Below are 22,435 nucleotides of genomic sequence, written 5' to 3'. Positions count from 1 at the left end.
GTTACGGACTTACGGCACGATCTGAGATGCAGACAAGGGTGCCCTCTTTTTGCGTCTGTTGCAAGCTGCAAAGACTCCTCGAGCATCATCAGTGAGTCGGTGAACATGGACCATGTAATACTGTAGGGTGCATTGTTATACAACGCTGCCACCTGGTGGGGAATCATAGAATATTCTTTTTAGGAAGCGTGTCCATCTGGCATCAATGCGCGCATTTGAATACACGTTAATGCATTATAAATACATGCCAATAAAGGTAACTACCCAACAGTTTTTTTTACTGCAAACTAGGCTATAGCGAATAGACAAGACCTACCTAGTCTGTATTTTACTCTATTTTATTGTGTGAAATGTTATCCTATGTGACGTGTTCTGTTTATAGTTTATAAGAGTAAACAGTCTAACAATAATATAGAATCACTAGTGAATTGACTAGTGAATTGTCTGATCTGGATTGTTACGGGTCTCTTTTGTAACGGGATAACGCAGGGGGGGGGGGGGGGGGGCTATACCTTCTCTGATGGGACCTGTCAATCAAAACGGCTCCAAAATAGTTGACATGGGGACCTCCAGCTATGCAGCACAGGCCTATAGACGTCCTGCCGCTGCTGTTGAGTTGTTGCTGCTGGGTTAATAATAGGATCGGGCTGTCAAGCTATTTCGGAAGGGGAGGGGGGGGAGTGTCGGGCCCATTCTCATTGGATCCGTTTTATCCGAGTTTCTCATGAAGTGGCGAGCAGGCGAGTGGGAGGAGATTGTGCCGCATCGAAGGGATATCAAAAATAAACCCGCTCATGTCCTCCAGAGGAGAGAGACGTATAAATACCACCGCCATCCGCACACGTCTGCGGTGCTCGTGAGAGGTAGAACAAGTTAGTAGTTTGGCTAGAGAAAGAAACCTGAAAGGAAGACGCAAACGGGCTGAAAGAATATCACAACACTTTTTGACCAAGACTGACTTTACAGCACTGGGAAATATTTTATTCAAAATTATATTTTAGAGGATTCCACCACGGGTGTGCACTTCCCCGAGATAATTGAGTAAACAATTACACGTTTGTGTAATTGGTTGTTCCTAAGTGCAATCTCAGTTGCAAGATGTGTTCCACGGTGTGTTTTGTTTTCGTGGCCATTTGCGTAATTCACAAATCACTTTCCAGTCCTTTTGAATCAGAGGATATTGTACCTGTTCGGATAAATGGGAGAAGCAGCGGTCGTTTCTGGAAACGGAGCGAGGAGCAGCCGAGTTTAATGCTTCGTGCGTTTGGCAAAGACTTTACTCTAAATCTCATGCCGGATACTAGCTTCATCGCACCGTCCTTCACCATACAGCGCATCAAAGCCAAACATCTGGACATTTTACGCAGAAGCCCAGGTGTCCCATTGGGCACCGCTGTATTACAATCAGACTCCCAAAAGATGCTTCACAAGACGGAGGAGACCGAAGGCAATCTGAGGGGTTGTTTTTACTCGGGAAACGTGGATCACAATCACAATTCCGTCGTCGCCGTCAGCTTATGTCACGGCGTCTTCGGGACCTTCGTGTCCGAGGGGAAAGAGTATTTCATAGAGCCGAAGCGCAGGCTCGGCTCGGGGACAGCAGGGTCCGCAGAGCAGCAGTTACATGTCATCAAAAGGAGGACACTGGCTGAGGCGGCAACGGGCAGCGGAGCTCCGGGCCATGTCGCTCACGAGGAGGAGAGTCCCGAAATATCCGACGGGGAAAGTTTTACGCACGGCCAGGGCGGTGGTGACGCGCATGGAGAACCTCGCCGAAGACGCTTCGTGTCTGCGCCACGGTTTATCGAGAGCCTGGTGGTTGCGGACGCATCCATGACCCATTTCTATGGAGACGAAATAAAGGTGAGAATAATATAGGCCTATAGTATAGGCTATAGGCCAGCTGGACAGGAAGTATTTATTATTATTATTATTATTATTATTATTATTATTAATAATAATATTTAAGCAATAGATCACCTATACCATAAACAAAACAATTTCCCATATTATTTTGAGCTATTCTGTTATTGACCTTTCCAGTGGGTCGTGTGGTGTCAAAGTCAATCCCACGCGTCTCCAGGAGAATGGAAATTATGTACCGTACAGTGTACGCCTATACACAAAGCGTACACAGTGTAGGCTACTATGTCATTAAGAAATGCGATTTTATATCTCCAAAATGATGGGGCTGGCTACTAAATGAAATGTTACCCTTGGGGGGGGGGGGGGGGGGGGGGGGTAACCTTTTTTGTTTGTTTCTTTTGTTTCCCGTGAGAGTGAGATTCTGGTCCAGAATGAAATCAAATGCAAAGTAATAGTATTCCTCTCGTTCAGGTGGCGTCAGAGATGACCTGATACTAGGAAACGAGTGGGTTCACTGTTTTCCAAATGCTGAAAAAGAGGTCAGGGCACAGAAATGTCAGCAATGTGCTATTCCACATTCCTCCAGGCGTGGTCACTGCTTGGCAGCAGCCTCTAAGCATCATCCAACAAAGATCTGGAGCATCTGCCTTGCTATTTTCCCTAATTGGATTACACCATTTAAATGTCCTCAAATGTTAATAATCAAGTAGCCTAATTTAGAGCCTGAGTAAAGGACCCCAACCTTAAAAACGATATGCACTCTAAAATAAGTCCTTTTTAATAATTCATGATTGCTGCCTTAATTAATTTGACTATCTGTTACAAAATAATTACTGGTTGAATATTAGAGGCTTGAGAGTTGAGTGACAAACTGCACATATTAAATATCCTTCATTACATCGTGCCATAATCATCATACTGAAGCCACATTATACTAAGCCTCTATACTTGAAAAGCTCCTGCAATGAGCAATCGGGTACCAGTCACAGTGTGCAGACCTACTATACAGTAAGAGGTTAGAGGAAAGGTTTTGCATTTTGTCATTGTGTCCTGTCTCCTCTCCGCAGCACTATGTTCTGACGCTGGTGTCCATGGCTGCTCAGCTCTACAAGCACCCCAGCATAAAGAACTCGGTTCAGGTGGTCGTGGTGAAGATGTTGGTGGTGGAGGATCCGGAAGTGGGTCCAGCTGTCTCCAGCAACGGGGGCGTGGCACTCAGGAACTTCTGCTCCTGGCAACAGCTGTTCAATCCGCCGAGCCAGAGGCATCCTGAGCACTATGACACAGCCCTGCTGTTCACCAGAGAGGTCAGGCTCTCCTTCATTCTCATGACATATGTCTCATGACATTATGTCATGACCGTGAGTCATGTTGTGAAGCGTTTTTTACCCAAAGTGTCTAATAAATACCACAGCTTAATAAAAAATCACACCCGTGTGAACCGAGTGGTGCAACTCCCCCCTCTCTCTCCCCCCTCCTCTCTCTCTCTCTCTCTCTCTCTCTCTCTCTCATTAGCAGGCAACAGTGCAGCACTGTCTCTCTCTCTCTGTTTCTGGCAAACAGCGCCCCTACTGGTACTCATGGTGCTCATTAACACATACATAGGTGAACACATAGGCGGACACAGACATTGCTGTTCTTTGGAGTGGTTGCACTACTCAAAAATCACACCTGTGTGAACTGAGTGGTGCAACTCCCCCCCACCTCTCTCTCTCTCTCTCTCTCTCTCTCTCTCTCTCTCTCTCTGACACAACAGCACAACAGCGCCCCTGGTACTCATTATACTGGTGCTCATTAACGTCACATAGTAATAATAATACTCAATTCAGTTGTGTCTAAAGTCGAATGCAGTTTGTGTCTAAAGTCATTTTTTTGGCTTATTGCCATGATGCACATTTAACGTAAATATTATGCTCACTGTTGTGTTCAGCTTAAGCATCATCAATGTGTGCAAGTTCATGTCTTTTTTTAAGTTAGATGTGTTTGGACTGTGTGTCTACCCTTGAACACAAACCATTCAATGCTGCATTATTGAGATAAATGAAGCCATTGAGTTAGTGTCAGCAGCAGTTAGTGTAACTGTCATGGAGAAAGCCAGTAGCTTTGTATTATTTTTGTTATAAGATGAATGATTCTTCATGTACTTTATGCTTCATTGTTGGACAGTACAGTCAGACAGAACAGAGAGGACAGACCAGATTCAAACTGTCTTCATAGCTCTTGATTTTGTGTTTGACCATTTTGACAGTGGCAGAAGTCAAGTGTTTAGTGAATGAGGCTGTTATTTGCTGTCAAGTGCAATCTGATCTTAGATGTAAACTAGATAAAGTGCCCCTCTGGGCACAGGTCTCCACCAGGGCAGGTCGGGTTGTGGCCTCCTGGTGGCACTATAATAGGCCAATGTGAAAAGGGTGCCATTTCTTCTTACACCTTGGATGGCAATTGGATGATTTGAGGCATTTTGTTCCAAAAATGTGTTTTGCAAAAATCCACCTGTTGGTGGCGCTATAACAGGCCAATGTGAAAAGGGTAGGATAGGAAAGTCTGTGAAAGATTTCACGTAAATTGCACGCTGCGTTCATGATTTGAGGCTTTTTGTTCAAAACGGGCCAATCCTGCAAACTTTGAAAGCCAATTAGGATGGAATATGAAATATCGGACAGATCCGTCTTGAACACAATAGTGTGTAACGATTTGCGGGGTTTGTGGACAGAATCTGGAGGACATAAAAATTTCGACATCAAAAGTCAGCCTCCTGGTGGCGCTATAACAGGCCGTTCAGTCAAATTTGGGGCAGAGGTTCATCGGCATCCAGGGAGTGTGTGTGCAAAAGTTGGCATTGACCGGGTTAAAGGTGCCGGCGATTAGCTGGTAACAGACGGACGGACAGACAGACACACACACAATCACACACGGACTCACTCACACACACACACACACACACACACACACACACACACACACACACACACACACACACACACACACACACACACACACACACACACACACGGACGGACGGAGTGCAAAACATACTCTCTCCCCATGCCTTCGGCCTGGTGGAGACAATAAAATGCATAGAACATAATGGGCTCCTATCAGAGCTATCAAGGAGTCATCATTCAAGTTGTTTTTGGTTGTTTTTCCAGTGAGAAACTATAAGGCTCCTGCCGTAAGAGCTAACTTTAGCGGCACTGTAATGACATCACTGGGCTCGAATACCAGCCTGAGCCCAGTTTGACTGTCCAGAAATGTGTGCCATGTTCCTCTTCCTCAATCCTCAGAGGAGACAGACCACACGGCCACTGTTGTTGTGAAACTAAACTCCATGCTATCTAGTATCTACAGTATCTGCACTTAGTGGAAACATTTTGCACGTGAATGTTTGTGGTCATATGATTTACAACCGAGGTGTGTGTGTGTGTGTGTGTGTGTGTGTGTGTGTGTGTGTGTGTGTGTGTGTGTGTGTGTGTGTGTGTGTGTGTGTGTGTGTGTGTGTGTGTGTGTGTGTGTGTGTGTGTGTGCGTTTGAGAACCATTGCAGTACACAGATTGATGCACGTAAAGTATGTATGTCTTTGTACACCACTGACACCACTGGAGAACAAGGTGTACAAGCTGTGCAGAACTCTGCTGCTCAGGGCCCAGATGTGTTTTGAATCATGGAGGGTTTGGGTTGTCTTGTGGTTTTGGGGCTGAGGGCCCAGGACAGGACACATTCATCTCTGTCTTTGCAAAGGCAGCCATCAGGAGGGGAAAGATTCAGAGGTCACCCTTGTTTGAAATACATTTTCTGATCCACTATGCAGTTATTTCCTCCCATGTCACGAGTGTTTTTCATCTGCCCGCCAGCACGCCTAGATTTATTCTTCCGCTTGCAAATTTCTTTACGATGGAAGCATGTAAAAAACAAAAACCCAACACAAACATGAAGATTTGTCATTTTATGTTTCTGAAAAGAACACACGCACTTCTCCACTCAGATCTCACAATTGCTTGATTAAAAAAAAATAGATTTCCTCAACACCAAATCTCTTTGCCAAGCCAATCTACAAGCTTACTCCTCTTCCCCCCCTCAACACCAAAACTCTTCACCACAGAATAGGCATGTTAGAATTGATATGGTTAATATTTGGAGTGGGATTGGCAGGATATTAGAGAGTGCAATTCAATGTGCCACCACAGATTGCAGTATGCCAAAGACTACTCCATAAATTCACATCAGTTTATCTTTTTTAAATCCACTTGCAGCAGCTGCTCTTCATACAGTTTACATTTACCTGTTTTTGGCTGACGACCATGGCCAGATGTGGACGAATAGAACTGTGGAAAGGCCTTTAACTTGTCACACGCCATCATTTATAACAACCAGTAGTACAAATTCCAGAGCCACAGTGCTCAGCTATGTCACAAAAGATGAAAACATCAAGGCACTGGATTAGTAAAGCTTGGCTGTTATAGCCTGGACCGGAGCAGGCTAACTTCACAGCTAAATTTCCATGGTAAACTAAACCGAGTCAAGCCTAAACATATCCAGGTTAACTGGCTAAATTTATCCTGCGAGATAACTCGGCTTTCATGATGAAACTGACTGATTAATCTCAGATTCTGTGTGAATTAAACCAGGATAGCTGCTAAATCCCGGCTTAATCTAGGTTTTCGTGAAACAGGCCCCAGATAATGTTCATGTGATCTACGATAATAACCAGGCGTTTATCTCATCTAATATCAAGGTTCACTTTATTTGTCATTCCATTATATTATATTATATTATATTATACTATACTATACTATACTATACTATACTATACTATACTATACTATACTATACTATACTATACTATACTATACTATACTATACTATACTATATTATATTATATTATATTATATTATATTTGTTTAGCTTTTATTTATTTTGCCAATATTTCCCCCTTTCCCCCTATAATGTAGTCGTTATGCCAATTCCCAGATTGCTTCACATACTTGTGTGTAATCTTACTGCGGCTGACCCTTGGTTGGTCTTCGGCCAGGCTGGTCCTAGGGATGGTACTGAAACCACCTGCCTTCTCTAATACACAATACACATGGGATTTCATTGTGCTCCTTCTCATTTTGGGGAGGATGTAACGCATGCAGAGGAACACTTTATTCCTCACAGTTCGACACCCCTGTTGACAGGCGCCCTTGACCACCCCCCAAGAGTCACAACAAAGAACGCCCTCCTGTCTAGCTTCAAATTCCAATTGTGTGTGTGTTGGAATGCATGGCATCGTGGAGGATTCAAACCCCTCGTCTTATCCTTTGTTAAAGTTGTTAAAGTCATTGGGACAGATGTTGTTATGTTCCTGGTTTTACACTAATAATCTGCTGTTCTGGGATATAGGCCTACATTAGAAGAATGCAATCAGTGTATAATAATTTCAGAATGATGAATGTCTCCCTATACTGCAGGGGTTTTCAACTGATTGTGAACCAGGGACCACCACCCTGACTTAGAATCAACCTGGGGACCACTATTGTGTTGGGTGGGGATATGGGCTAAGATTAGTGCTTTTGTAAGTTAACACTTGCTATGCATCCCATGTGTATACATCCCACTGTTTCTCAACCGACTACTACTGGTAAAATGTCCTAATGACTCAACCAGACAATCCGGTGCACTTCCCCCTTCTTGAGATTCTAACTCCCTTTTTCTGTTGAATTTCTGGGGAAACTCCAACTTGTCAGTAAATGACTACATGAATACACTCATCACAGGTCACCAGGTCATTCAGTTCACGGTTTCTCAACTAGTGGAAAGAACATTTAAAACAAATCAACAAATCCTACATTACTAAATCCATGGTCAGGGACCACATGCAATACCTTCACCACCTGTTGAAAACCCATGCTATACTGAAACACGTGTTAACATTTGTGTTTGACGGTACGTGAAGTCCACTGCAGCCTGGGATTCAAGGCTGGAGATTGGATTCTATGTACCACATAAGCATATCTTCTTAAAACAAATTTCAGATTTCAATGCATGACACTATTATTTGAATGCTTACAGTCTGCACTTTCATCAACTGTAAATAATAAGTGTGATGATAATAATAATAATAATAATAATAATAATAATAATAATAATAAAATGAAATTACCAGCTGCTGTCACAAATGATCTTCTCTAACCTTCCAGGACATCTGTGGACACCAGAGTTGTGACACTTTAGGGGTGGCTGACGTGGGAACAATGTGTGATCCCAAAAGAAGCTGCTCTGTGATTGAGGACAATGGCCTACAAGCCGCTTTCACTGCTGCGCACGAGTTGGGTAAGATGGCTGCTCTGTGTGCTAATGGCTCAACTGATGCAATCCGGGTCTTATCTTAATGAAATAAACAATATTTTAACCAATCTGTATGGTGGTAGAGTTATGTCAATATAATAATAACTAGCACGTCTGTAGTGGTTGCAGGGGGTCTGGACCCTGGTGTTGAGCAGTACCTTGGGGTCTGAATCCTAGCTCTCTTTCGGGCGAACTCTTTTCAGCTCTTTTCGGCGTTCCGATTTTACAGATTGTTTTGTTCCCCTTGTGGACAAAAACATGTTGAATTTAGATCAGCATTCACATCTGCGTATAACTATTTTGATATTTAATATGTTTTAATTTAATTTAATTAATAATAGCACAAGAGTACATCTTTCTCTACCATTCCACTCCTTCCTCCCATGATTCCAAATGGAGGAAAAGACAGAGAAATAATTTGTATTCGTGATTCATAGCTATGGTGTTTTTCCAGAGGTCCACTGGCTTCTGTTTCCATTCCCAGTGACGTATTCACTAGCTGGAGATTATTCACATTAAGTTTAGATTGCAATGAGGAGCAGCAGGACCGTTAAGGGCTTCATATACTTTGTTGCACATGGTGCAAGGTCGCACACCAAAAATAGCAGCTCTACAAGCTCACAATGCGTTGCCCTGCGATTCATAGTGAGCTTGTAGATCGGGAATTGTCAATATGTGACACCGACACGCAACTAAGCATATGTACAGCTTTAGGAGAAGTGCCCTTTGGGTGTTTAGACCCTTTCCTACCTTAAATGGCCCCCGCCCCAGGCCAGACCTGTACCCCACTGACAGTGCCAGCCCTCCTCCCAGCTGTCCCCATTACCTATGAGTGTAATCTAACGATCTCTCACAGAGGCATTAGTGTGCTGTGTGGAACTGATACATTACCACTCATCTTCACACACTCTATAGGCCACGTATTGAGCATGCCTCACGATGACTCCAAGACCTGTGAGAGGCTGTTTGGAGACCTGGGGGGACATCATCTGATGGCCCCGCTGTTTGTCAACCTCAACAAGACGTCCCCGTGGTCACCGTGCAGTGCACGCTACGTCACAGAGTTCTTCGATAATGGATACGGTAAGTCAACCCAAGGTTAGTGAGAGGAAACAAACTAACAAAGTGTGTTTCGACTCACAATAAAGTGTTTTTTGATCAAAGTGCACGACCATGGGTACATGGACATAGTAAACAGCTATGAACTTCTATACTTCATCATGAACGTAATTACGTGCGCACACACACACACACACACACACACACGCACACATTAGCGTACATTAAAAAGGAGACCTCTTCTGTCTTCAAGAACAGTAAAACTACTGCACCTTAAGCAATTCAAACCTCAGCAAATGCTGGTTTATATGATTACTTTCTGCTTGCTGGACACTTTGCCAAAATGGAAATGTGCCATCACACTGTGGTCTGCTCTGTTAAACGGGCCAGTCCAGGGGTGAAATAACATACTGTTATTTCTCACTTACGCTCTCTCTCTCTCTCGTGTACTATAGCTTTCCTGTTTCAACATGTTGCTCACCACAAATTATAGGTTGTATAAACCACAGTGTTGTCAAACAAAGCTTACCTTCACCTACATATCCACATGTCTCCAACGGTCTGTCTGTCTGTCTGTCTGTCTGTCTGTCTGTCTGTCTGTCTGTCTGTCTGTCTGTCTGTCTGTCTGTCTGTCTGTCTGTCTGTCTGTCTGTCTGTCTGTCTGTCTGTCTGTCTGTCTGTCTGTCTGTCTGTCTGTCTGTCTGTCTGTCTGTCTGTCTGTCTGTCTGTCTGTCTGTCTGTCTGTCTGTCTGTCTGTCTGTCTGTCTGTATTTGTCTCTCTCTTATGCTGCATCTCACTCTGTCTCTCATTCTGTCTTTAACTCAAACCGTTCTCTCCCTCCCATTAACTTGTTTAAACTCTCCCAATCTTTTGCACTTGCATTTATTTATCACCGGTCTCTCTAATTACGCACGCACACACACGCACGCGCGCACACACACACACACACACACACACACACACACACACACACACACACACACACACACACACACACACACACACACACACACACACACACACACACACACACACACACACACACACACACACACACACACACACTCTCTCTCTCTCTCTCTGTCTCTCTCTCTCTCTCTCTCTGTGTCTTGTGCATTGCATCTTGTATTGTTTGTATGCTTGGTGGACCTATCAGTGAACCTTCTTTTCCACTGACTCATACTATGGACTGCTTCCTGTTCTCCGCCGCTCGCGCCAAGACCAACAGCTGCCGTCAGCAAAATATGTTCTTTATCAGTTGGAAAATGTATCCAAAGAAAACTCATGTGGCTGAGAATGTTCATTCTGCACCATGAACGTCAGTGACAGCCCCTGACAACAGCTAATTCAGTGTAGTAAAAGACGATGAGGAGAAACAATGACTAAATGCAGTTTTTAGTAATATTGTCACATAGCCAGGCAAAGACAATTTGCCCAAGAAGCATTATCACTTTCATTAAATCCAAATTATTCACTTTTGTTTGAAGAACACTGCAATACAATACACAATATATAACTATTGATTCACTTAAACTAAGCTCTGTCCTTTCAGGAGTCCGCCATTTTACCTATAGGGCAGAGACCCAACGTCCCACCCTGAGCTAGCATTTCAGAATAAGAATTATTTATTTGCCAGGTATGTTTGCACATACTGTACAGTACAATGCATTTGTCTTGTCGAGACGAATAATGACCTGCAAAATATATACACAGGTCAGAAGATTCTGACAGTGACAGTGAAGAATGTCAGGAGCTCCAATAAGATAGGCTATAGTTGGAATTAAATGGATGATAATGAGATATGATGTACTAACCAGTCTGTTAACAGTGGTGCCTTGTCTAGTGGCGTTTTACTGCAGGGTATTCATTTCACATTTCTACCGGTATATGCATGGACATTGGTATCCTTTATTGCAGTGGTTTTCAACCCTTTTTCTATCACAGCCCATTATTTATTGGGCATTTGAGCCACGGACCACCATTTGATGAGATTTAGCCTCTCTCTCAGGCCCAAAACTTTGAATGTTTTGTTTTCGTTCGATATGATTTTGTTCACAACTCCATGCCGAGAGATAACAGGCAAACTTTGATCAAAATAACAATTATTCTATATTCTCTAATTGCGTAGACTTGTAAATTAAGTAATGCAGATGTTTAACAATAATTTGTTAACTGCTTTATTGCCTCGACCGTCATTCTCACACCACAGGAGACTGTCTGCTGGACCCCCCGGAGAGCCGCATGCCCTTACCCAGCGACTTGCCAGGCTATGTGTACGGCCTGGACAGGCAGTGCCAGCAGATATTTGGAGAGGAATTTGTCCACTGTCCCAACACCTCAGACAGCGATGTGTGCAGCCAGCTGTGGTGTCACGAGGAGGGCAAGCCGCATTGCACCACCAAGAATGGCAGTTTGCCCTGGGCAGACGGCACACCCTGCAGGCCCAACGGGACCTGCCTCCATGGGACGTGCACAGACAACCAGAAGGCCATGCAGCCGCTGGTAAGGAACTGTTTCTCTACCTTGATTTGTATACTATAATATGGGCCCAATTTCCCCCTAACCCCCCCCCCCACCCCCCTTATCCCTAAACTTCTTTGACTTATATTTTGTTTCCCTTTTCTTTTCTTTTATATTTTGAACATATTTTAAATAGTTCAAATAGTCGATCTACAAGCTCACAACGTGTCGATGTAGATGGGCTATTTGAAGCATTTTAAAATGTTTTTCAAAATAGTGGGAAAAAAAGAAAGAAAATAAAACGTTAAATGGATACTGAGGACATTGCCATGTACCACTGCTTGATTCTATGGCACAGTGAATCACTATATACTGTTGTCAAAGCTACAGAGCATGGGTTTTTACTAGAGATGTTGCCTTAAATCATACAACAGGTCGTTTCGAGGAAGCAATCTGATTGGTTGAAAGTTAAACAGCCTTCTAGCCGTGCTTCAAACCAGCATGACGGAAGTTCCGGAACACCTAATCAAAACAAATAATTCAGCCGCTCTGTTCTCCCAGAGCGCAGTAGACTCGGTGGCTAGGCGAGCTAGTTTCTTGGGACATTTGTGGTCGTAGTGGCTACATCCATCATTAAAAATTATGATTTCTTTTTAGCGATTATCTGTGGGGGAGTTCCTGCAGCATCGCTGACGTGCATTAATGACGTTAAACCACCCCTCTTGTGTTATATTGCTTAAAGGAGAATTCCATACTAAAAGGCTTTCCTACCTTTCTTTGTAGTTGTTACGTCCCCACCAAAGAGGTCCAGGTGTTATTTTGTGCAAAAGCTCCTTATTGGCTATTTCCCCTACCATAAGCCCTGAATGAATTGCATTGAATTGAATGGGAATTGAATGGGGCTATGGGGTGTTGTGCTAATTCGCTTATTTCCATTGCTCAAAATTATAATTTCTTTGTATATATCCTCTCTTCATAATGTAAATAATATCCCAAGCGGCACACTTTACTACTTCTTTCGATGGAAATAAGCAAACTAGCATAACACCCCATAACCCCATTCAATTCCCATTCAATGCAATGCAATTCATTGAGGGCTTATGGTAGGGAAAATAGCCAAAAAGGGTTTTTTGCACAAAAAAACACCTGGACCTCTTTGGTGGGGACGTAACAACTACAAAGAAAGGTAAGAAAGATAAGAAAGCATTCTAGCATGGAATTCTCCTGTAAATGGTTCACTTCTTACCAATACCTTATAGGAAGAACTCAAGTCTGCGATGTTGAAGGGGCTATATCAGATCAGATCGTTATATGCTGATTCTTCTCAATCTTCTGTTACTGGTGTTACTGCTAATGCACATGGGAATTTGATTAATTAGATCGAGAAGGAAACACTCGTAGAGTCGTAGCAATGAATTTAAAAGTGTAAAGGAGTGGCTCAAAGACAACAAGCTTTCAATATATTTGGATAATAACAATGTTTAGGACTAAGACAACCCTGTCAACAAATACATTGAAGTCTCTTGTAATTGAGTTTAAATTGTATCTCATACATAGGTCACATTCATACCAGAGAGCTTTGCTGCGATTAAAACGAATCCTGCTGCGCATTGTCAGAAAGTGCGCTTCGTTTGGCAGGTGTGAAGGCTCATTCGAATCCTAATGCGCAGCAAATAACCGCATTTTACTCCGCCCAAAAACGTGGGTTTCGCTTCGCTTCGAATCGCACTTGACTACGATTCGGTGCAGGTGTGAATGCAATCCGCAGTAAATAAAGGAAATGAAGCAAACATAATGTGGCGGGTGAGGAGCTGAACACAGTTGGAGACGGAGAAGGCATATTTTACGCAGCGCAAAGATGTCCCGTTACTGTGGATAGACGTGGTCGAATAAGGAGACTGAAGCCCTGATCGAAATGAGGACGTGTACATTAATCAATTGCTTAAGAAAACACATAAAAACACTGCAGTGTATTATAGCCTACATAACATTCTGTCTGTCTGTCTGTCTGTCTGTGCGTGCCGTAAACATGGAGTGCTGTCACTGTGTGGGACTGGGGAGTTATATCAGTGCGCTCATGCAGCGCTGTGCTGCATGCCCAAAAGAACAGTGTGTGGCGGCTGCGTGCATAGAGAGAGAGAGAGAGGGGGGGGGGTCCCAGACGGCACGACACATGCACGTTATGAGTGTAATTTTATCACCATAGATTTCACTGTGTAGGCTATAGTTTATGAATGGAACACATTGATAAAGGTCCCCCTGCTGCGTTTCCAATTTCTTGCGAATGACAGTGTAAAGGCAAACCGCAGCCAATTAAATATGCAAGAATCCCAATTTCCCCGCCCATACGGATCTGAGTCTACCGAAGTATTAGGTGAGAATCTGACCATAGTGTCTCATATTTAGGAATAATAATGAAACACCCACTCTCCCATGAAACTATGGCTGCTAAAATATCTAAATTTGCCAGCAAACTCGAGTTCCTACAGCAGGGGTACTCAACTGGCGGACCGCGGTCCGCGACCGGACCGCGGACCACCTCTTTGCGGACCACCCAAAAAAGTTAAGTTAATAATATAAATAACATCAGATGGTACATTTCTCATGTGAAATTGCTGCAAAGGCCCCCACAATGTCCCCCAAGGGCCTCCAAAATTCTGGAGCGCGCTATGCGCGCGCGCAGTGTGGCCTGCCAGGGCGTATAACTCCCGGCCTGATTTGGAGTTCCACTCCGGGCCTGCACTCTGCACCCCATTATTGGTTGGGTGGAAGGGGATCTGATTTGTATAAGCTTGGCTTGACCATACTAAACGGGCATAGAGCCCCGCTCTCCGAAGGACGCCGCGCATGGGACCGGACCTCGGTCTTATTCAAAAAAAAATTGTGGACCTTCATCATTTCTAGTTGAGGACCCCTGTCCTACAGTATATCGCAGAATGCTTTTCAAACTTTGGGTTAAGAAACTTCTCATATCATCTGCGTCATTTTTATTATGCATTTTCTGTAAAGGCAAAAATAATATTATTTGTTATTAATTAAATAGACCCCCTCAAACTTATGTTTGTAGTGATTCATTCAGAAGAGTAGAACTTCTGCCAGTACAGCTCAGAGCAACAGAAGCTGCACCACACGTGCACTATTATAAATAGGTATGTTCCTATGTTGTTCTCAGATACCAATGGTCAATACTCAGCATAACTGTAATACCAGGGCCATTGTGCATTTATGTATAGTACATAAAGTGAATAACACAGTAACGACTGTCGTTTTTCTTATGCTGCTGCACATTTGATTGATTGATTGATTGATTGAATTTCACAGTATGTAGAATGGGTGCATTTCAAAACAAAAGCGCAGGTCAATACACAAACTGCTACTTAAGGGACAAACCCATGAAAATACTTGTTTACATCAGGGCGCTCCATTTTCAATTAATCAGAACATCTAAGATGTACAGATACACTTCTATGTAAAAACTAGGAAGAAAGTAAAAAATCACACCTGTGTGAACTGAGTGGTGCAAATCCCCTCATAGTCACATAGGTGGGTTAACACGGACATTGCTGTTCCTTGGAGTGGTTGCACCACTCAAAAATCTTTATTCAACAATTTAAAGATTTTTCAATGCCTTCAAAAGGAAAGAGGGGGGGAGAGAGAGAGAGAGAGAGAGAGAGAGAGAGCGAGAGCGCATATTATTCCTGATTTTAGTGTCATCCGAGCACTGAGGGAGAGAGAAATGTTTACTGAGAGTTTAACGGCAGCATTGACGTGTGTTGCTACGACGCAGCATTGTGTTGGTACGTGCTAGGCACTCATTGTGCAGGCACGCGCATTGTACACACACGCGCAAATTTCACGCATGCGCACACCACTCTACATGATACAGGTACACGGACATTGCTGGCCATTGCTGGTTTCACGCATGCGCACACCACTTGTGCTCATGATGACTGATACATGATACATGATACGGTACATGATACAGGTGGATATTGCTGGATGTAGGAGTGGTTTCACCACTCAAAAAGGGTGTGTGTGTGTGTGTGTGTGTGTGTGTGTGTGTGTGTGTGTGTGTGTGTGTGTGTGTGTGTGTGTGTGTGTGTGTGTGTGTGTGGGAAAAGGGGGAGGGGGGGGATCCTCTGGGTTAGGGTCTGTTTTTACGGGGGCCAGTTCCGTTAAATATGAGAAGGGCTAATAGAAGTCAAGTTAGGCCTTTTTTATTGATTTATAATGAAATAAGTGTTTTCACTTAAACATGTTAAAATTTGGATTTGTTTTTCTTTCTGCGTCTGGTGCATAAAATCAATCAATCAATCAATCAATCTAACATAGAGGTCCGGGTCATTTCCGTCCTTCTTTGGTTGCCTTGATATCTTCTCCTGATGTTGTGATCACATCTGGTTATGAAGCCAGACATGCTGGCAGTTAAGACTACTGGCGGTTGCAAACTAATAAAAAATCTCTGGAAAGGACACCCGTGCGCAGGCAGACACACACACACACACACACACACACACACACACACACACACACACACACATGCAGGCGCACACACACACGGTTCTGTACGTATGCATGTATACCTATATAGACACACAAACATACCAAACACTTTTAACTTGGCTTCTTGGGCATGCTTCTCTAGTGTTGAGTGACACATGTGGCGGCGCTGCGACAGCAGGCAGACGGCGGGCGCGTGCCGAACTTCAACACAGATTTAGCCGTTTGAATAGTGGCACGCCAGGAGACTGTGTGGCCTCAAACCCAGAAAACCCAGACTGTGGTCATAGACAGCGCGGCTCAAATTGCCTTTGGCACTGACCTACAAACCAACTATTCAGGAATCTGTATAGATTTCTTCTTTTCTTTTCCTCTCTGTGTGTTTATTTATCACAGGTGGTTGTGGATGGCGGCTGGGGCTCGTGGGGGCTGTGGCAGCACTGCTCCAGGTCGTGTAGCGGAGGAGTGGAGTTCTCCTACAGGGAATGCACAAACCCCGTGCCTCAGAATGGAGGGAAGTACTGCGAGGGACAGCGTGTTCAATACCAGTCCTGCAACACCCAGCCCTGTGACAACAACAGCGGTGAGCCAGCCGCCTTTTGTCTTTTTTGGAGAAACATTTTCAGTCAGTTTTCATAATCCTCATTGATATACAGAGGCTGTTTTTGTTTTGTTTTGTTGTTTGTTGTTGTGGCATCGCTCCAGTGGCTGTGATGTATTCCTCTTGGACTTTTGAATTTATTTATTAAATGTTTTTGCCTGGTAGTTTCATAATGTTTTATTTTTCTTAATCCATGGAAAATATTTTATTACAGCGATACTATTTTTATGAGTGGACATCTGTGGTTCTCTAGAATTTGTACACAATGTTTTTTTTATAGTGCCTTTATCTTTTCAGGCAAGAGTTTTCGAGAGGAGCAGTGTGAAAAGTACAACAGTCCAAGCTACCTGGACTTCAGCGGAAACATCAAACAGTGGATCCCTAAGTATGCTGGCGTGTCTCCCAGGGACAGATGTAAGCTGTTCTGTAGAGCCAGGGGCAGCAGCGAGTTCAAAGTATTTGAGGCAAAGGTATGGCACCTCAACAGATTCACAACAGCTCTTTGTGTAAACACAACAAGTCCATAGTTTAAGAGCAAAATCATACACAGCATGAATATATATTTTTTATGTTTCAAAATATACAACAAATGCCTTAAACCCCCCCCCCCCCAAATATTTCAAGTGGTCAAAATATTTATGACCTGAAATATTGGTTATAAACTAACCCAGAGTTTTATTGAGCAAACTTGCTTGAGGTGCTGACTAAGGGACGTAATATTGTTGAAAAGGATGAGGCTGCACAGTTCTTAGCCATGATGCAAAAGTTTAATAAAAGGAAACCAATGTTTCAGCAATAAAGTCTTCCTCAGGGTTCCTCAACCCTCCATTGGTTTCGTTTTAATAAGTGTTTGCATTGCGGAGCTGTGCGGCCACATCGTTTTCAACACTGACCATGATACTGACATACTGACCATGATACTGACCTTCTTAAGTTAAGAAGGCAACCACTGTGCAGAGATGTGGCCATATAGGGGCAGCTACACCGGCCATAGCTGAGTGGGTAGAGACTAGAGAGTCTGTCTGGAAATCAAAAGTTCCTCGGTTCGCCCTGAACAAGACAGCCCTATGCCCTAACTGCTCCCATAGTGTCCCTAATAGTTAGGATGGATAAATGAAAAAAAAGGACAAATTTCACTTGTACACTGAGAAAAACATCCCAGTCTATGCTATTCAATTAAATTCAGAAAATTTGAGCTGAAACTTTACTTGAAATGTATTGTGTTGCTATTGTTTCATGAAAAAACAGCAACACAATACATTTCAAGTAAAGTTTCAGGGGGAAGAAAATACAATATTTGTTTTCTTCTGTCACTGAAGGTAACAGATGGGACCAGCTGCGGCCCAGACACAACCTCTGTGTGTGTCCAAGGTCAGTGCGTGAAGGCCGGTTGTGACCAGGTCATCGGTTCCAACAAAAGAGTGGACAAGTGTGGAGTTTGCGGAAGCAATGGGCTCACCTGTAGGAAGATCACAGGCTCCTACAACAAAGCCACGTAAGTGTTTTTAAAATAATACTGCCAATCTGAACGTGGGACACTGGACACCACAGCACTTTATTGTGCTGATTTTGGCTTTAAAATGCCGTCATAAGTAGGGATGGGTATCGTTAGGATTTTTTCGAGACCGGTACCGATTCCGGTTCTGCTTATCGATTCCGGTTCTTAACGGTTCCCTATTTCGGTTCCAAAATGGTATAAAATAACTTAAATAAGAGGTCAAATGTTTATTTAACAAAAAAGCTCAATGTCAATTTGAGTATATATATAATGTACAATGAATAGTGTAACATCCTCTCCTTTATTGAGCCATTTGTGGATAATATAGTGATTATTTTAAATATAATATATCTATTCTGTATTTACCCAGGGCAATAGTGTTGTAGGCTACTTCTCTTACTACTAACTACTGACAATGACAAATAAAAGCATGTCTGAGATCTGAGAGCAACACACACACACACACACACACACACACACACACACACACACACACACACACACACACACACACACACACAAATTAGCATCGCTAATGGGGGGGGGCATCTCCAGCCGATAGGTGAGAACGGCTTTGCCGACGTGCGAATGGTGGGATCATTGAAAACAATCGCGGCTTGCAGAAATGTGCATGCTGCCAGAGTAGGCTATCATTTGTTTTTTTTTCTTGTTTTTTCGCCACCTCTCTTCGACAGTTCGACTGCAAGCTCTAAAGTTAATTAGAGTTTAGTTTAATTAATTTAGAGTCTAAACTAATTGAGCCTCTGGAGTCTGGACCCTACGCCGTGATCACACACACAGACACACACACACACACACACACACACGCATCCGAGGTGGGTTGATGTTGATTCAATGCTGTGCAGCGCACATGCATGATCATGCAGTGAGGCAACTCAGGCAGCAGAGCACAAGACTCCTGTCCCCTCTCTTAAAAGTTGCCTCCCATAAACTTCACTTGAAAATTACGTTTAAGAAACTTTAATAATGATGTTGCTTCAATGCTTCTCTGCACCGCGCGTCTCTCTGTCTCTACACTCCTCGACAACTCCATGCAGAGAAATAGCCCCGCCTCTGCAAGCCACAAGCCCACAACGCGTCGCTGATGCAACGCGGTGTAGGCTTGTAGATCAGCTCTGTTCCCTGCGCTTCTATTAAAAGGGTAGAAAATAAATAAATAGCGTGTGACCGCGTGTCTGTGAGAACCGATAGAGAGAACCGAAATTTAATTATTGTAATGGGTACCCGGTACCCAGGCACGTTCGGTTCGGTACATACTTGGTCCCGAGTTTCGGGACCCACCCCTAGTCATAAGGTCCTTTCAGATGGGGAGTGAGTGATGCAGGTATTGTCGCCTGGATCAGCGACAGGTCTGCTCTAGGTCTGCTCATGAGGGGCGCGGGACACGTAGCGTGAAATAAAAAGCTTGCCACAAGCCCACAACCTAGGTCTAGTCGCCCGCGGGCGTGTGCACGAAACAAGTGCGCGCGTGACGATTTCCCCTGAAAATACCCTTGCGTAATTGCCCCATAACTTCTCTGTGCGTTCAAAATAAACGCAAGCCTCTCGTTGAAAATGAATTACTAGGCTCTCCCTGTCTGAAAAGGCCTTTAAGTGCAATACATGCTCCTTCCGACGTCCGAACCTTTTTTCCAAACTAGATCGGAAAGCCTGTCCGGAACGGCGTTTGTTTCCGATGTGTTGTTTATTATTATTATTAGAATGAAGCAATAATATCTAAACAAGTTGTTTCTTGTCCAACCCAGTTATGGTTACAGTGACATCGTCACTATTCCTGTCGGTGCGACCAACATCGACATCAAACAGCGGAGCCACCGGGGAATCAAACACGATGGGAACTACCTGGCCATAAAGAGAGAGACTGGTGGCTACATCCTCAATGGAAACTTCTCTGTGTCCACGGTTGAGCAGGACATCCCTGTCTTGGGCGCCGTGCTCAAGTACAGCGGCTCCTCTACCACGCTGGAGAGGATCCAGAGCTTCAGGCAGCTGAAGGAAGCAGTCACTGTCCAGCTCCTGGCCACGGCCGGTGACGCCAACCCTCCCAAAGTCAAATACACCTTCTTCATTCCCAGAGATGTCACTTTCAACAAATCCAAGGACGGGAAGGGCTCTTCGTTGTCGCCCCATGTAATCCATCCCTTTGGCGTGCCAGAGTGGGTGCTGGGGGAGTGGTCCGAATGCTCCAAGAGCTGCGGTTCTGGCTGGTCCAGGAGGAACGTGGAATGCAGGGACAATGGCGGCTTCCTCTCAGGGCAGTGCGACAAAGGCCTGAAGCCAAGTGACATCAAGCCCTGCGGTGACCTGCCCTGCCCCATGTGGCAGATGGGGCCATGGTCCTCTTGCTCACGAACTTGTGGCAAGGGGGATCGCCGCCGCAGTGTGGTCTGCATCGACTACACGGGGAAGACTGTCGAGTCGGACAGGTGTGACCCCCAGAAGATGCCCGAGCCAGTCTCCGGGGAATGCCTCAACCTAGAGTGCTTATGAGAGATATTGAGGTTAGGCAGGGGATGCTTTGAAAGGCTGGGGCATAGTGAACATTTAACAAATCCCTTCTGTGCCTCATCTATAGGCACTATAGGCAGGGATGGCATAATTTTTGGATAAATGAAGAGAGTGCTTTTACCAACCAGCAGTAACATTGAGTTACATCAAGGGGCATTCTTCTGAAAGTTGTTTTGTCATTCGACAACCACTATTGAAATTTAAAACTAATGTAAATCTACCTCAGGATGTACATGTGACATTTGTAGATACTATATGAAGGTACCGTGTGTATGTTCTCCAGAAAGGGAAACTTCTTAGTCCCACTCTAAATGAAGAAGGACTTTTTTGTGTTTGATTGAGTGTTTGATTGGGAATTTCAGCTACTGGTCTAAATGACAGTTTGCAGTTTGGTTGTTTTTCTATATTAGCTTACATTCTAAATGGGGCTAGTACTGCTGTCAGACACCAGCACAGTGCAAATACAGTATACCTCCAGTTCACCTCCACAGCTCAAACCCCTATTAAGCTTTAATCGAGCCAGTTGTCTAAAGCCAGGTACATAAACGTGGACACATTTTGGGAATCTAGTCTCTGGGAAATATTTCCTTGGGGGATCTTTTTTTTTTGCTAAATGGATCAATTGCATAAATGTGATGTGTGTTGAAAGATTGTAACGTTTATGCTCTTTCCCTAAAATATTGAGTTTCTTAACTATGTTAAGCATAATGTATCATGAGTCTGAAAATATGTGAGGAGGATGTGTCTCCTGTACTTTAAATCTGAAAGGTTTCTTGCAATGATCACTGTTGATCAGGATGTCTTTTAAAGGAACTGATTTTTTTTTTTTAGATTATACACCCTGTGTAAAAAATAGTTTATAGAAAATTATTGGTCAGAATCTGAACCAAGACAAACCAGTGAGACAGAACTTTGCTTTGCTCTGTACAGTAGGTTTAGCGTAACTAGGTGCTAGCTGCGTTGATGCAACTGACAGCAACAGTCATACAGACATGTAGCAATAGCAATACAACCAGTGTTCCCTTGGAGGTGTTAATATTAAGTTAAGTAATAAACTGTATAATATCTATCCGTGTGTATGAAATGTAATTAATTTTATTCATTTTAAAGTCATTTTGTGTTAATGTGTTATATGCAAATGATCACCTATGGTTTTCTGATACTTGTATGTATATTTGAATTTTCATTCCAGTTGTTACGTTAAAAGACAAAAGAGACAAAGCATTAGTCCTATATCCCTTCAGTGAAGGACCATACTATTTTATTATTACAGCTTCCTTTTTATGCTATTTATTTTTGTAAAGTTTTTACCTTGGACATGTAATTAACATTTCAGATGCTGCTGTCTTTGAGATTTTTATGTATGTAATAAAGTGATCAATATGAGCACATTTTAATCTTGTCAGTGCAGTCGATTTACGTTTGCAGTTAAAGCAACGTTGCCCCTTGTGATCCAGCACCATGTCTTGTAAACATCTACTTTAGCGCTTTTTTGCTGCAAACTAAATGTAGTCTTATTAGATGACCATCCTCATTTCCGGAAAACATGGGCTGAATTCAGCTCATGGTCAGATGTACGTAAATTATGAATCT

General features: G+C 43.5%; 1 protein-coding gene across 1 annotated transcript; it reads left to right on the top strand.

Annotated features, from left to right (window-relative positions):
• Window positions 1–745: 745 nt before the first annotated feature.
• Window positions 746–22,233, top strand: LOC310864964 (A disintegrin and metalloproteinase with thrombospondin motifs 8-like). Its single transcript, XM_083773853.1, has 9 exons — window positions 746–1,863; window positions 2,934–3,173; window positions 8,047–8,179; window positions 9,110–9,277; window positions 11,464–11,756; window positions 16,611–16,797; window positions 17,113–17,285; window positions 18,135–18,310; window positions 20,080–22,233. The coding sequence occupies exons 1-9, from the start codon at window positions 1,099–1,101 to the stop codon at window positions 20,822–20,824; spliced, it is 2,880 nt and encodes a 959-aa protein (XP_083629979.1). The 5' UTR covers window positions 746–1,098; the 3' UTR covers window positions 20,825–22,233.
• The last annotated feature ends 202 nt before the right edge of the window (window positions 22,234–22,435 follow it).

Source organism: Protomyctophum parallelum (assembly GCF_964188405.1).
Source record: "Protomyctophum parallelum genome assembly, chromosome: 9".
Classification (NCBI taxonomy): domain Eukaryota; kingdom Metazoa; phylum Chordata; class Actinopteri; order Myctophiformes; family Myctophidae; genus Protomyctophum; species Protomyctophum parallelum.
This window is presented reverse-complemented; position numbering and strand designations above follow the sequence as displayed.